The 13,328-nt window shown below is 46.0% G+C and overlaps 2 protein-coding genes across 2 annotated transcripts; one reads left to right on the forward strand and one right to left on the reverse strand.

Moving 5' to 3' along the window:
- Positions 1 to 1,635: 1,635 nt before the first annotated feature.
- Positions 1,636 to 4,539, reverse strand: LOC121589123. The gene is made up of 2 exons (XM_041907787.1): positions 3,220 to 4,539; positions 1,636 to 3,096 (listed from the first exon to the last, which is right to left on the reverse strand). Exons 1-2 carry the CDS (start codon positions 4,471 to 4,473, stop codon positions 1,672 to 1,674), a joined length of 2,679 nt encoding a protein of 892 aa, XP_041763721.1. The 5' UTR covers positions 4,474 to 4,539; the 3' UTR covers positions 1,636 to 1,671.
- A 5,311-nt stretch (positions 4,540 to 9,850) lies between these two features.
- LOC121600807 lies at positions 9,851 to 11,857 on the forward strand. The gene is made up of 3 exons (XM_041929576.1): positions 9,851 to 10,163; positions 10,402 to 11,800; positions 11,848 to 11,857. The coding sequence occupies exons 1-3, from the start codon at positions 9,851 to 9,853 to the stop codon at positions 11,855 to 11,857; spliced, it is 1,722 nt and encodes a 573-aa protein (XP_041785510.1).
- The last annotated feature ends 1,471 nt before the right edge of the window (positions 11,858 to 13,328 follow it).

Genomic DNA, 13,328 nt, shown 5'->3' on the forward strand with positions numbered 1-13,328 from the left:
GATGTGGTCCCGCACCTGCATTCTTGGTGTCGCGTCACGGCCCGTGACGCACCTGCTCGTGCCCGCCTCACGCGAAGATTCTGCTACAGCTTCACACATTACGAGCGAGCTAAAGGACGTTGTGAAGGAACTATTGCGTCCTGCCGTCCGACTCGCTACGGGAATGTTTGCTTTCTCCCGTTCCACTCCATGTAAATACTGCATGAAATCCATGGTGTTTGCACTACTCGACCTAGTGAACGTTTTCCTTTTTATCACGCGCGCGATTCAACACTAACGGTACTTCGGTTGCTACCGATATTTTTCGTTTCGCGATTTAGTTTTAAGCGTCGATGTGTTCCAAACTAATTTTTTGGAATGTTAGAAACTGGCGCTCTAACCAAAAAATAAGAGAACAAAGTGAATTTGATAGATAAGCACTGAGGGTGCAGGCAGCTTCTTGACGCTCTCAACCGCTCGATCTATTATCAAGTCCGGTCGGCCGTAGCGAGCTCGCAAAGTGCTCATAACTTCCTTCAACCCATCTGGAAACAATAGCAAATGTCCGACGGTATCTAATGCAGCACCTTTGAGGCAGTGCTGGAGTCGCACTAAATTGTCGTCGTCGGTATAGTTGGATGCAATAGTAGTGCGTGTATACGTCGCGATAAAACGCGGCCACTCTTCGACAGACCCCGAAAACGTCGGTAAGTCTCGTGGAAACCCTTGGCGGGCTGCTATTTGACTGTGGTTTAAGAGTGTGTTCAGTGCTGGCGTTTGTTGTGCGAGTGTGTTAGTGTGAGCGGTCATGTGCGGGTCAGTGTAATTTGTGCGCATAAAGTGTCCTGATGTACGTGGTATACCCGATCCTCTCGCGTCGAATACATTATACCCAGGGCAAGTAGTGCGTTCTCCGTAGGGCACACGTTCACGGTACGTTGCACGTTCATCATAATTCGCGCGTTCGCCGTAAGTGCCGCGTTCTTCGTACGTCGCTTGTTCACCGTGTGCCGCGTGTTCACCGTGTGTCGTGCGTTCACTGTAAGCTGTGCGCTCACCGTACGCTGCGCTCTCACCATACGCCAGGCGCTCATTGTAGTTCACTCGTTCATTTTGCAACGCATGTTCATTTAGGGCTACGCGTTCATTATAAGCCACATGTTCATCGTACCCTTTATTGAGTGGCGCAGATTTGTCACAAGGCGCTCGCGCAAGACGCCTCGTCCCTTCGCCATCCGTATAAGTAACTCGCGCGCCATGATTACTTTGATGTTCCCGAGGATCTTGACCTCTGGTGACGCCATTTACTCTACGTTCGGTCTGCCTCATAGAACTTTCCATCCCGCGGATCCATTCTTCGAACGCGGCTCGATCCTCGTACTCAAGCGGATTTAACGACTGAACAATCGCGTATGTTTCGGATGATTTTGCGTGGGCTGAATATTTACCGCTGTGTGTTGAATTTCCAAAGTGCAAGAGAAAGTGTATTCATTATGTTGCCCTATTTATAATTTTTCTATGATTGCCACTCACGCGAGTGGCAACTCACCCGCTACTCATCATTTCCTACCGTGCTCATTCTCACTTGACGAAACTCACTTTCGTCAAGTTATCATTTGACATCCAAGCGAAGCGTCAACATACTCCCCTCCATGACAGAATGTCATGAACAAAAACAAACTACACGTGCTGCTAATCGGAAGGCTTCGCAACAGGCAACAAGCAAATTTTAGCTACTGGACGCGTAACTATTCCTTTTGCCGTTTTCAACTTCACTACACGCGTAAGCTGATCTTCTCCTGGGTGTACATCGATGATGCGAGCAAGTGGCCATCGGGTGATAGGGAGCGAATCGTCCGCAAGGATGACCAGTCTGCCAGGTACTATTTCGCTACGATTCACTACCTTATTATCCTTCTGCATTTCCTGCAGATATTCGGTTGTCCAATGCTTCCAAAAGCGTTGCACAAGCAATTGCCAGCTCTGCAATTCGTCTAACGTGTATGGTTTCAGTCGTGTGTAGTCGGGAACCGGGACAGCATGCATAGAAGAACCGATCAGGAAGTGCGCCGGCGTAAGCGCTGCCAAATCATTGGGGTCATCCGTCATTGGCAACAAAGGACGCGAGTTCATTGCCGCTTCTATTTGCTGCAGAATGGTGCTGTATCCCTCGTAAGACAGCCTCGAACTGCCTAGCTGCCTGTAGAGATGTCGTTTGGCCGTCTTAACCGCTGCTTCCCACAATCCACCAAAATGTGGGGCCTTAGGTGGGGTAAAGTGCCAAGTTATGCCCCTGTCCGAACAGTTGGATGCGATGACGTTTTGGTGCTGTTCGTTCTGTAACATATCAAACAATTCATTAAGTTCGTGTGCCGCACCTTCAAAGTTTTTTCCGTTATCGGAGTATATGTCCGATGGTAATCCTCGCCGGGATGTGAAGCGATGTAATGCGGCCAAGAAGCCTGCCGTGGAGAGATCGCCCACCAGCTCCAAATGCACTGCCTTCGTTGAAAAACACACAAACACACACAAGTAGCATTTAGCGGCAGCGGCTCTCTTGTGTGCGGGTTTCAGATACAGCGGGCCGGCATAATCCACTCCAGTTATGGAAAACGGCCGGCTCGGGGTGATGCGTTCATACGGGAGTTGACCAGTTTGTTGTTGTGTCAGCTGCGGATCCTGACGAATGCAACGAAAGCAATTCCTCACTACGTTTTTTACTAGCCGACGTCCATCGAGTGGCCAATATTCCTCACGTATCCGGGAAAGTAGTAGTCTTCCCCCGCCATGCATCAGCTTCTCATGTATGTGCACCGCGATGAGATGAGCCAGCTGATGGTTTTTGGGAAGCAGGATGGGATGCTTGAACTGGTACGGTAGCTGTGCAAGTTTCAAGCGGCCTCCTACTCGTAATATTCCATCGTTGTCGAGAAACGGATTCAATCGCCGTAGAGGTGATTGTTTTCGTACCATTTCTCCCTTTTTCAGCAGTTGGATCTCTGATGAAAACTCGTGCTCTTGTGCCAGTTTACAAAGCACGATTTTAGCTGCTTCTATAGCCTCAGGGGTGATCGGTAATGCTGCTGAGGTAACTTGTGATGACTGTAGTGTACGTGTCTTGTGTTTTGTGTTGTGTATGAAACGTGTGCAGTATGCAATTATATGTACCAATTTGGTGTAGGACGACGACAAATTGAACCAATGGTGAGTGGTTTGTATACTTGCAACTACAGCACTCACCTGACGAATTTCCATATCCGTTTCAGCAGTCAGTGATGGATTTGACATTGGCCATTTGGAGGGGGATAGCGCCAACCATTCAGGACCACAGCTCCAAATCGATCCTTTTAGCATTTCAGCTGCTGACATCCCTCGAGACACCAGATCGGCGGGATTCGATGAACCGGGAATGTGTTTCCATTGACGAGGGTGCGAATAGTTCTGGATCTCAGCAACACGATTCGCCACGAATGTTTTCCAGGTGTTGGGTGGAGACGCTATCCAGTTTAGCGTTACCGTCGAATCCGACCAGAAAAACGATTCGGTTGTGTCGATTCCCATAGCGCGTCTAACACGATGATGAAGATGTGCTCCTAACACGGCCGCGCAGAGCTCCAATCTTGGTAATGTAACTCGTTTTAGTGGAGCTACACGCGATTTCGACGCGAGCAGGCTGACTCGTACTCGTCCCTGCTGGTCCTCACAGCGCGCATAAATGCAGGCACCATAAGCAACTTCTGATGCGTCTGCAAATGTATGGAACTGTATTTTAGAGTTAGGTAAGAGCACATACCGTTCGCTTTTGAAGCTTTCCAAATCCTTCCAGTCGTCAGTAACCGATTTCCATTTGTTACAGATGTGTACAGGGACCGGATCGTCCCATCCGATTTTCTGCAGCCACAACTCCTGCATTAGCAATTTCGCGCGTATGATGACTGGAGCGATCAATCCAAGTGGATCAAACATTCGAGCAATGTTTGACAATATGGATCGCATGGTGAGGTTGGCGGTTTCCATTATTGCAGTCGACTCAAAGCACAAAACATCTAGTTCGGGCTTCCATGCGATACCAAGTGCCTTCACAGTCTCGTTCGGCACAAACTGCAGTGATGACTGTGTACCGATATGCTCTGCTGGTAAACCACTTAGTACGCCTAAACAGTTGGATGTCCACTTCCGGAGTTCAAACCCGCCCTTGGAGAGTAACTCGGAAAGTTGCTGACGAAGCTCGCGAGCTTCACTCACGCTGTTAGCTCCGCCAATGAAGTCGTCTACATAAAAATTGTGTCTCAGTGCGGGTGAAGCTAGTGGAAAGTCAGCACCTTCATCTTCCGCAAGCTGCAGCAATGTACGAGTGGCCAAGAACGATGATGGAGACAAACCATATGTCACAGTATTCAGCTCGTACAATTCAATCGGCGATTGCGGTGAGAAACGGAAGAAAATGCGAACCAATCGTCGATCATCCGGATGCAGCACAATTTGTCGATACATTTTGGCGATATCAGCTACGACAGCAATCTTATAGGTGCGGAAACGCAAAATAATATCGATGAGTTCATCCTGAACTATGGGTCCAACCTGCAGAGTTTCATTCAGCGAAAAGCCAGTTGACGTTTTAGCCGAGCCATCAAAAACTACTCTGACCTTTGTGGTGGTACTTGACGCTTTAAAAACTGGATGGTGTGGTAAATAATAAGCAGCTGTATCATCACAATCAGTGCTTATAGGAGACATGTGACCCAGTGCTAAGTACTCCTTCATAAAGTCTTGGTACGCTTCTCGAAGTGCTGGATCTCGTTCCAATCTCCGCTCGAGAAGCTCAAAACGACGAATGGCCTGAGGTCTAGAAAGGCCGAGCTTTGCATCAAAGTCGGGCTGTTTCGGTAGGCGAACAATATATCTACCACTATCGTCACGTTTGGTGGTATGCTTATAGAACGATTCACAATGTCGTTCGTCTGGTGAGTATCCATCATTCATGGTTAAATTTTCTAATTGCCAAAATCTTTGTAACGAATCCTCCAAGGATGCCATACAGACGATTGTATATGATGCGGTGGGATCGGTTTTAGGTGAAGAATTGTCACTGCCAGTTGGACCAGTCATTACCCAGCCGAAAACGCTGTCTATCATCACGGGCTGATGAGGTGCAGGACGGAACTGAGTTGCATTCTCAAAGAAAGTGTGGTAATGACGAGCACCAAGAATGAGGTCTACAGGAGCAGCTTTGTTGAACAGAGGGTCTGCTAAAGCGAAACCAGGTGGTATCTTCCAATCGCTGATGTCTATGTCGCGCGTTGGTAGATTTGCAATCAAATTGTCAACAATCAACAACTCAGTGTTCACAGTGAACGAACTGGATCGAGAGACAATCTGTGCCTGTACGGACTCCCGTACTGTCTTTGTAGCTTGTCCTGCTCCAATGACGGTAATGTTCACATTACTTTTCTTCAGCCGTAAGCGATGAGCGAGTCGATCGCTTATTAGATTCGGTTGCGATGCGCTGTCCAACAGCGCCCGCGCAGGATGTGCTATTCCGAAATCGTCTATGATATTTATCATAGCAGTTTGCAGTATGACTTGTTCGGGTGCATGCTGCAATGCTGCTGCAAATGTGCGTTGTGTATTGTTTGTGGCTGTGTGATCGCTAGTGGTGTTGTGTGTGTGTTGCTGAGGTGCAGTGAAATTTGGGTTATGGTGAGCGTGATGCTGTGGTGTAGTGGAAGCTTGGCTGTTATGTGCGTAGTGCAATTTTGTGTGGTGTGCGGCATTACAGTAACGGCATTTGTACTGTGATGGACAATCTCGAGCCATATGATTATCGCGTAAACAATTTAAGCACAAACGCGAGGTCATAGCAAACCGATGGCGTTCCTTCGGGTCCATCCGCTCGAAACGCGGACATTTCAGAAGGTTGTGCGCGGAGTTGCATAGCATGCAATTCGGCATTTCATGCGATGTGGAAGCAAAACTGGCTTGGTGAAGAACGGTCATTCTCCGTACGGGAGCTAGGTCGTTACCCTGAGACGTATGACAGTTGTTGACAAGCAACGTCTCCAATACACGCATACGACGGTGCAAGAACGAAATCAAACTGTCGTAACTGGGATCGTTATTGCTTGAGGCTTGCTCCTCCCAATCGCGTAAAGTAATTATCGGAAGTTTAGTGCATAGCAAATGCTCGAGAATGCTACCCCATGTATTTGTTTCTTCTCCTAAGTGTTGCAAAATCTTTGTGTGTCTCTCAAATTCATCTACAAGGTGGTGCAATGTTGCAACGCTTTCCTTCTGTACAGCTGGGATGGCAAACATTGCTTGCAAATGGCGTTTTTTCAGGAGGTATTCATTCGAGTATCGCTCCGTTAGAGTGTTCCATGCTAAATCATAATTAGCTGCGCTTATGGTGATTGATTCTATCACTTGAGCAGCTTCTCCTTTAACCGCGGCGCGCAAATAGTGAAATTTTTGAATGGCCGGTAAATCCATATTATTATGAATTAAGCACTCAAACGTATCGCGGAATGTCAACCATTGCATATAGTCCCCCGTGAATTCAGGCAGCGCAATGGTAGGAAGTTTGATGCCCTTTAACGGATTCGCTCCGGTACTCGATTGGGCATTTTGAAACTGCTCTTTTGGTAACCTTGCTTGCAGCTGGGATTGCACAAGAATTAATCTATCCTCAAAACTTTCTCTGAGTGTAGCATTTTGCGACACTTCTTCCGGAGTGTCGGCAGAATCTTCCAATTGTTGCTGCACAGCTTCCAAATCCGCACACAGCTTATCGAACCTTTTAACGCGTATTTCCACCTCTACTTGATCCCGTTCAGGGACGAAATCCTTAATGAATTTCTCGTATCGCGAGAGAATTCCCAATAAAACAGTCCGCCGGGACGCCAAAACAACGGGCGGTGTGGCCATTATGTTAGTGGATGTGGGTGTTTGCGATTACAGTGACTTGCGTGATGCGGCAAAATCAGCTGTAAGTTTGCGGCAATCCAAAAAGTGTGTGGCACAAGCGGTAAAACGAAACCCCGATGCAATTATCGAAACTTGCGATTTAAAAACCAGATATTCGCACAATCCTGGTCACGGCACCATGAACAATCGCGTATGTTTCGGATGATTTTGCGTGGGCTGAATATTTACCGCTGTGTGTTGAATTTCCAAAGTGCAAGAGAAAGTGTATTCATTATGTTGCCCTATTTATAATTTTTCTATGATTGCCACTCACGCGAGTGGCAACTCACCCGCTACTCATCATTTCCTACCGTGCTCATTCTCACTTGACGAAACTCACTTTCGTCAAGTTATCATTTGACATCCAAGCGAAGCGTCAACAACGACGGTGCTCCCAAACGATCCGTTTCCCGGCACCATTCTTCCATCTTTTCGAGTTGACACATTTCGCGAAGTGCGATGAGCTCACGTTCAATCTCCGCTACTCGCTGTCGTCGTTCGTGCGCTGGCATACGAACGATTTCACCTTCCACTCGTTTGTCGTCCCTTGTTCCGCCTACGTGGCTTCGGTAGGATTCGCCATCAAAGCTACCAGCGGTTAATCCTGGCGCTCTGGAGCTAGTATCCGACGTTGTCTTGCCTCGCACCTGCCCTTCTGATACAGACTGGCTCGTGCCCGCTACCACCGGGGATACCGCCGATTCCTGCTCTAGGATGGGGCTCGTTGACGCTGCAATGGACCGAGCGCCATCACGTCCCATTGTCAGGCTCATTACGGGGGTAGAGTTGCAATCCTGCCCGACTTTGCACGAATCTTTCGCCTGCTCCATTTCACCTTTCACCGCACTACAGCTCTCCTATACCACCACACGGGAACAATCGCGATCGCGAGAATTGGGTATCGCAGCGCAGTATCACTTCACCGATATACTTTAACACCACACGCGATGAAAATTAGCTTAGCACTAATTTTTTGGAATGTTAGAAACTGGCGCTCTAACCAAAAAATAAGAGAACAAAATGAATTTCTTAGGTTGGCACTACAGGTGCACCAAAAAATTAGTTTTTTTCTTTATTCTCCGTTATCTTCGCTCTTGGGTGTTTTTATCGCAATTATCCCATTTTGCGCGGTTTTCTCCCTTTTTATGCCTATGTCCATACACAAAACATCGCCTTAGCTGACAGTTTGTTGGAACCTTATAACAGTTTCCAACACTAAGCATTTGCTTTCGTATGGTGTAGATTACACAGATATGCTAAGCCGTCTGCGAATTAATATATTTTCGGATCAAATGATGCGAACGCTTTGAGTTCCAAATTCTAACTGTCTTTATTTCTCCTAGTTTGATTCCTATCAACTCTAATCCTAACCTTATCTTGTTTATATGAGTGTACGGCTTATCTTATATGAATATGGTGCTTGGCTATAGCTATTGGTAAATATAGTGGTGTGTCACATACACATAGGATGGTTAACTACTCTCGGGCCAACAAGAAAAGACGTCCTCGTCTTTTAGTGATACTGCTTGCGGAACATTTCATAGTATTAGAACAACATTCATGCTTGGATATTTTTGTATCCTTTGTTTCATTCGAAACACCTGACATTTCTGTCACTGGATGGTATGTTGTTCATGTTGTTCATGTTCGTATAATCCATAATGGACTTTTCACAAGGACCTTTACCGATCGCAAGTGATTATAAGACTTAGTTCCTTTTTCCTGACAGATCTTTGTCGTTGGCCTCTTTCGCATCAAAAGATCGTAACGGACCTTTGAATTCCTTTGCGACAAATTGGAGAACACAACGAATCTCGAAATCTGAACAGATTGTAGCTCCTCATCACTTAAAATTGTACAGCCCATTTTTTTCTCACTTTCTAGTATAACCATTCTCAGTATCCAAAACCACTATTTACACAAATATACATGTGTAGAACCCACATGTCCACATATTCCGATGTGTATAGATATATAAATATACTTAAGCATTAATATATAAATACACACACGCATGTACACATGTAGACTGTCTACAGATCCATTTGTTTAAGATGTAAAAGAATTGCACAAGCCATATTTCGCCGTTGATTATCTACGTTATTATTATAATTCCTTTTTTTTTAGCATAAGTGGAAATAATCTAGCATGTTTATAGCTATTCTTTGTTTAAGAAATGCATTTATTTTGTCTTAAGTAAAACTTGGCACATTTAAATTATTTTAAATTTTACCTACTCTATTCTATTATCTATTTTATCTTTGAAAAGAATGAAAAGAGAAACAGTTCAGGTGTTCTTGTGGTTCTCGTTATGAATCCTTTGCTTCCTATCAAAAGAATCAAAACTAATCTTTAACTAACCACAATATATATGAAGATAAAAAAAAATATATGTATATATTGTTGGGTTTTGGGTTATTATTAATATGAATTCAAATAGGAAAACACGCAGGAATTAGAAGGAACTAAACCATAGGATATAGATAGAACTACTTGACTAATTAGGACTGCACGAAATGAACTGCTCGAACTACACGAATGAACTTCGTAATGAATTATGTAATGAACTATAGGACAAACGAATACACAGTTGCAAACAGACCGGCGATTAAGGAACATTCTTTTCATTCTCATCAAATTTACACAAGTTAATATTACAATCCAGTACTTTAGTGAATATATTTCACATTTTTGGTCCTTCGAGCCGGATCCGTGATTTAGTGAGTGTAAATTCAGTTCATTCCGCATCAAGAGTGAACAACGGTTTTTACGGCTTTAAGAGTGCAAGTCATTACGTGACATTTTCCCGCCATCGCATTTCGCCCCGCATCAAGGGCAACGGTCGTTTTCGCGCCATCATTCTAATTTCGCGCCATCGTGTTTGTGTGTGATATCTGAGTTCCGGAAAATGGAAAAGAAAATCAAGGCAGTGCAGCTGAAGAAGAGGATCGCCGTGGAAAATATAAAGTCGCTGGAACGGTTCCAGGCAGAATACTCTACCGAAGATGCCAAGCAGATTCCAGAGGCGTTAGAGGATTTAGAGAAACATAAGGAAGGGTTCTTCGCCGCGGTTTCCAAACTGGAAGAGCTCGACGACAGTGACACAATGATCGAAGCTTGCATCATGGAAAGGATCGACATCGAGGAACGCTGCCGCAAGCTGAAATCTTTTCTTCGAGAGCATCAACCGAAGGAAGAAGGTTCCCTTAACGAGACGACAGGTTTGGCATCATCTACGCTTGCGTTTGGTCGACCTCACGCGCCAAACCTACGCCTGCCAAAAATTGAGCTGCCAACGTTCGATGGAGACCACACAAAATGGCTCTCGTTCCGTGATCGGTTTATAGCCATGATCGACGCTTCTGCCGAGTTACCGTCTATCGCCAAACTGCAATACCTGCTTTCTTCGCTCAGGGGGGGATGCAGCATTACCCTTCGAACACACACCTCTAACGGCAGACAATTATTCAGTGACGTGGGCAGCACTTTTAAAACGGTACGATAATTCTCGTCTGCTAATACGTGAGTATTATCGTAAATTGCACTATCTTCCCGGAGTGCAATCGGTGTGCGTGGACAAGCTAACCCACTTGGTGGATGAGTTCACCCGTTTCGTCAACGGACTGGTGAAGCTCAAGGAACCGGTCGATTCATGGGACACACCACTATCCAACATGCTCCTCATGAAACTGGATCGTGAAACGTTATTAGCTTGGGAAAAACACTCCGTGCACTTCACCAAGGATAAGTACAAGGATGTGATTGCGTTCGTACAAGATAGAATCCAGATACTTAAATCGACCAACAACTTTGTGAGTGATCAAAGCGCTAGTGGCATTAAGGTGGCCGGCATTCATCGTCACGCAGTGCAACGGAGGTTCGTCGCAAATGTAGCTGCATCGTGCCCTACTTCTGCTGTTTCATCTGGTTCGATTCAGCAGCCCAAGTGTCCGTTAGAGTGCGCAGAAGATCATCCATTACGCAGCTGTCCAGTTTTCATCGGCAAGGAGGTTCAGCATCGACGGGACGTCGTCTCATCGAAGCGGTTGTGCTGGAACTGCCTAAGCAGCACACATCAAGTCAGAGCGTGCAAATCTGACTATTCGTGTCGTACGTGTCGTGAACGCCATCACACTCTCCTTCATCACACGCCACCTAGAACGGTCACAATGGCAGCACATTCGGACGACGACAAAGTTTTCTTGGAAACAGCAAACGTCCAGGTCAAGGACGATTACGGCAATATTTTCGAGGCAAGGGCCTTACTCGACTCCGGTTCCATGTCGAATTTCATATCCGATGAGTTCGCTCGGAAATTGTTGACCAGTTGCAACAAGGTTAACGTCGCTGTATCGGGCATTGGAAATGCAGTACAGCAAATGAAGGGTTCGATCGTCGCAACGGTGCAGTCGAAAACTCAATCCTTTGCTACGGAGATGGCTTTTCTGGTATTGGAAACGCCATCAGCTCACATCCCCACTTCACCTACGGACATCTCATCGTGGAAAATGCCGGACGTGGCATTAGCTGACACCAACTTTAATTTGCCTGGGCATATCGACATCGTCATCGGAGGCGATACTTTCTGGGAGCTTCACACCGGTCGCAAGCGCTCTATTGGCAGAGGCAAACCGTGGCTAGTGGAGACGCACTTCGGCTGGGTGGTATCCGGCAACACGCAGCACTCATCAAGTGGTCCGCGGGTGTGCCATCTCGCAACACACGACATCCCCTTGGAGGAAATTTTGCAGCGCTTTTGGGAAAGCGAAACCATAGCCGAGGATCCTGTGCTATCGGTCGAAGAGGATGCCTGCGAGAAACACTACTCATCGACAACCGTTCGCAATTCAGCGGGAAGGTATGTTGTTAGTTTCCCTTTTAATCCTAATCCAAATGTCGTTTTAGGGGAATCTAAAGCAACAGCCGATCGTAGACTCCGTTGTATGGAACGTCGTTTGGTGAATAATCCTACAATGAGAGACGAATGTGTTAAGTTCATGCGGAAATATGAACAGTTGGGTCACATGAAGAGACTTACCGGTCCGGTAGACGATTCGACTCAGCATTATTACCTTCCTCATCATGCCGTGGTAAAGGAGTCGAGTACTACAACGAAGGTTCGGGTCGTTTTTGACGCGTCGTGCAAGACGTCCAGCGGCTATTCGTTGAATGACAAGCTGTTGGTCGGTCCAGTCGTTCAGGACGATCTTTTCTCCGTCATTCTTCGGTTTCGTTCACATTCCATCGCCCTGACTGCCGACGTGGAGAAAATGTACCGTCAAATTCTACATCATCCTGACGATAGAAACCTGCTACGTATCCGATATAGAGAGAGTCCTTCAGACGAGATATCCACCTTCGAGCTACAAACAGTCACGTACGGTACAGCATCTGCTCCATTTTTGGCAACTAGAACTCTACGGCAGATTGCTATCGATAACAGCGACACATACCCACAAGCTGTAAACGCTGCTTTAAATGATTTTTATGTGGATGATTTGTTAACGGGATCAAACGACATTAACGAAGCCATTGAAATGCGCACACAAATTTCACAAATGTTGGAATCAGCAGGATTCTCACTAAAAAAATGGGCATCGAATCGGTCAGAAGCACTAGTAAACATTCCTGCCGAAGACATAGCAATCCAACCAACGCATGAGTGGCAAGAATCAAACCATGTATCCACACTTGGCATCGTTTGGGAACCAACAGCAGACACGTTTCGGTTCCGTATTGATATGCCTCCTATCACAACCATAATTACCAAAAGGCTAGTTTTATCCTACATTGCTAAAATTTTCGACCTTCTCGGCTTGCTTGGTCCTATTATCATCATTGCGAAAGTGTTTATGCAACAGTTATGGGCGCTAAAGAAGGATGGAAAGTCATTTGACTGGGATAGCGAGCTACCATCGCACCTACAACGTGAATGGTTAAAATTTCATTCAACCTTGGGATCACTCCGTGATATACGCATTCCACGTTATATTTCCCAATGCACAGCTACAAACGTGCAAATACATATATTCGCAGACGCTTCACAATTAGCATATGGTGTTTGTTGCTATATTCGTGCTGAAAGCATAAAGGGAGTCAGTGTTCGATTGCTAACGGCCAAATCAAAGGTGGTAGCTTTATCTAATTCACATTCGTTCGCTCGATTGGAATTGTGTGCAGCACGATTGGCAACAGTCCTTCATCAGAAGGTGCAACAATCACTTAAAATTTCTGCTACTACTATCTGCTGGACGGACTCTATGACGGTACTACACTGGCTAAACTCTGCCCCCAATCGATGGAAGCCATTCATAGCGAATAGGGTCGCTAAAATACAACAGACAGCTAACATACAGTGCTGGAAACATGTTCCTGGCATCGATAAT

The sequence above is a fragment of the Anopheles merus genome, chromosome 2R, assembly GCF_017562075.2.
Source record: "Anopheles merus strain MAF chromosome 2R, AmerM5.1, whole genome shotgun sequence".
Lineage (NCBI taxonomy): Eukaryota > Metazoa > Arthropoda > Insecta > Diptera > Culicidae > Anopheles > Anopheles merus.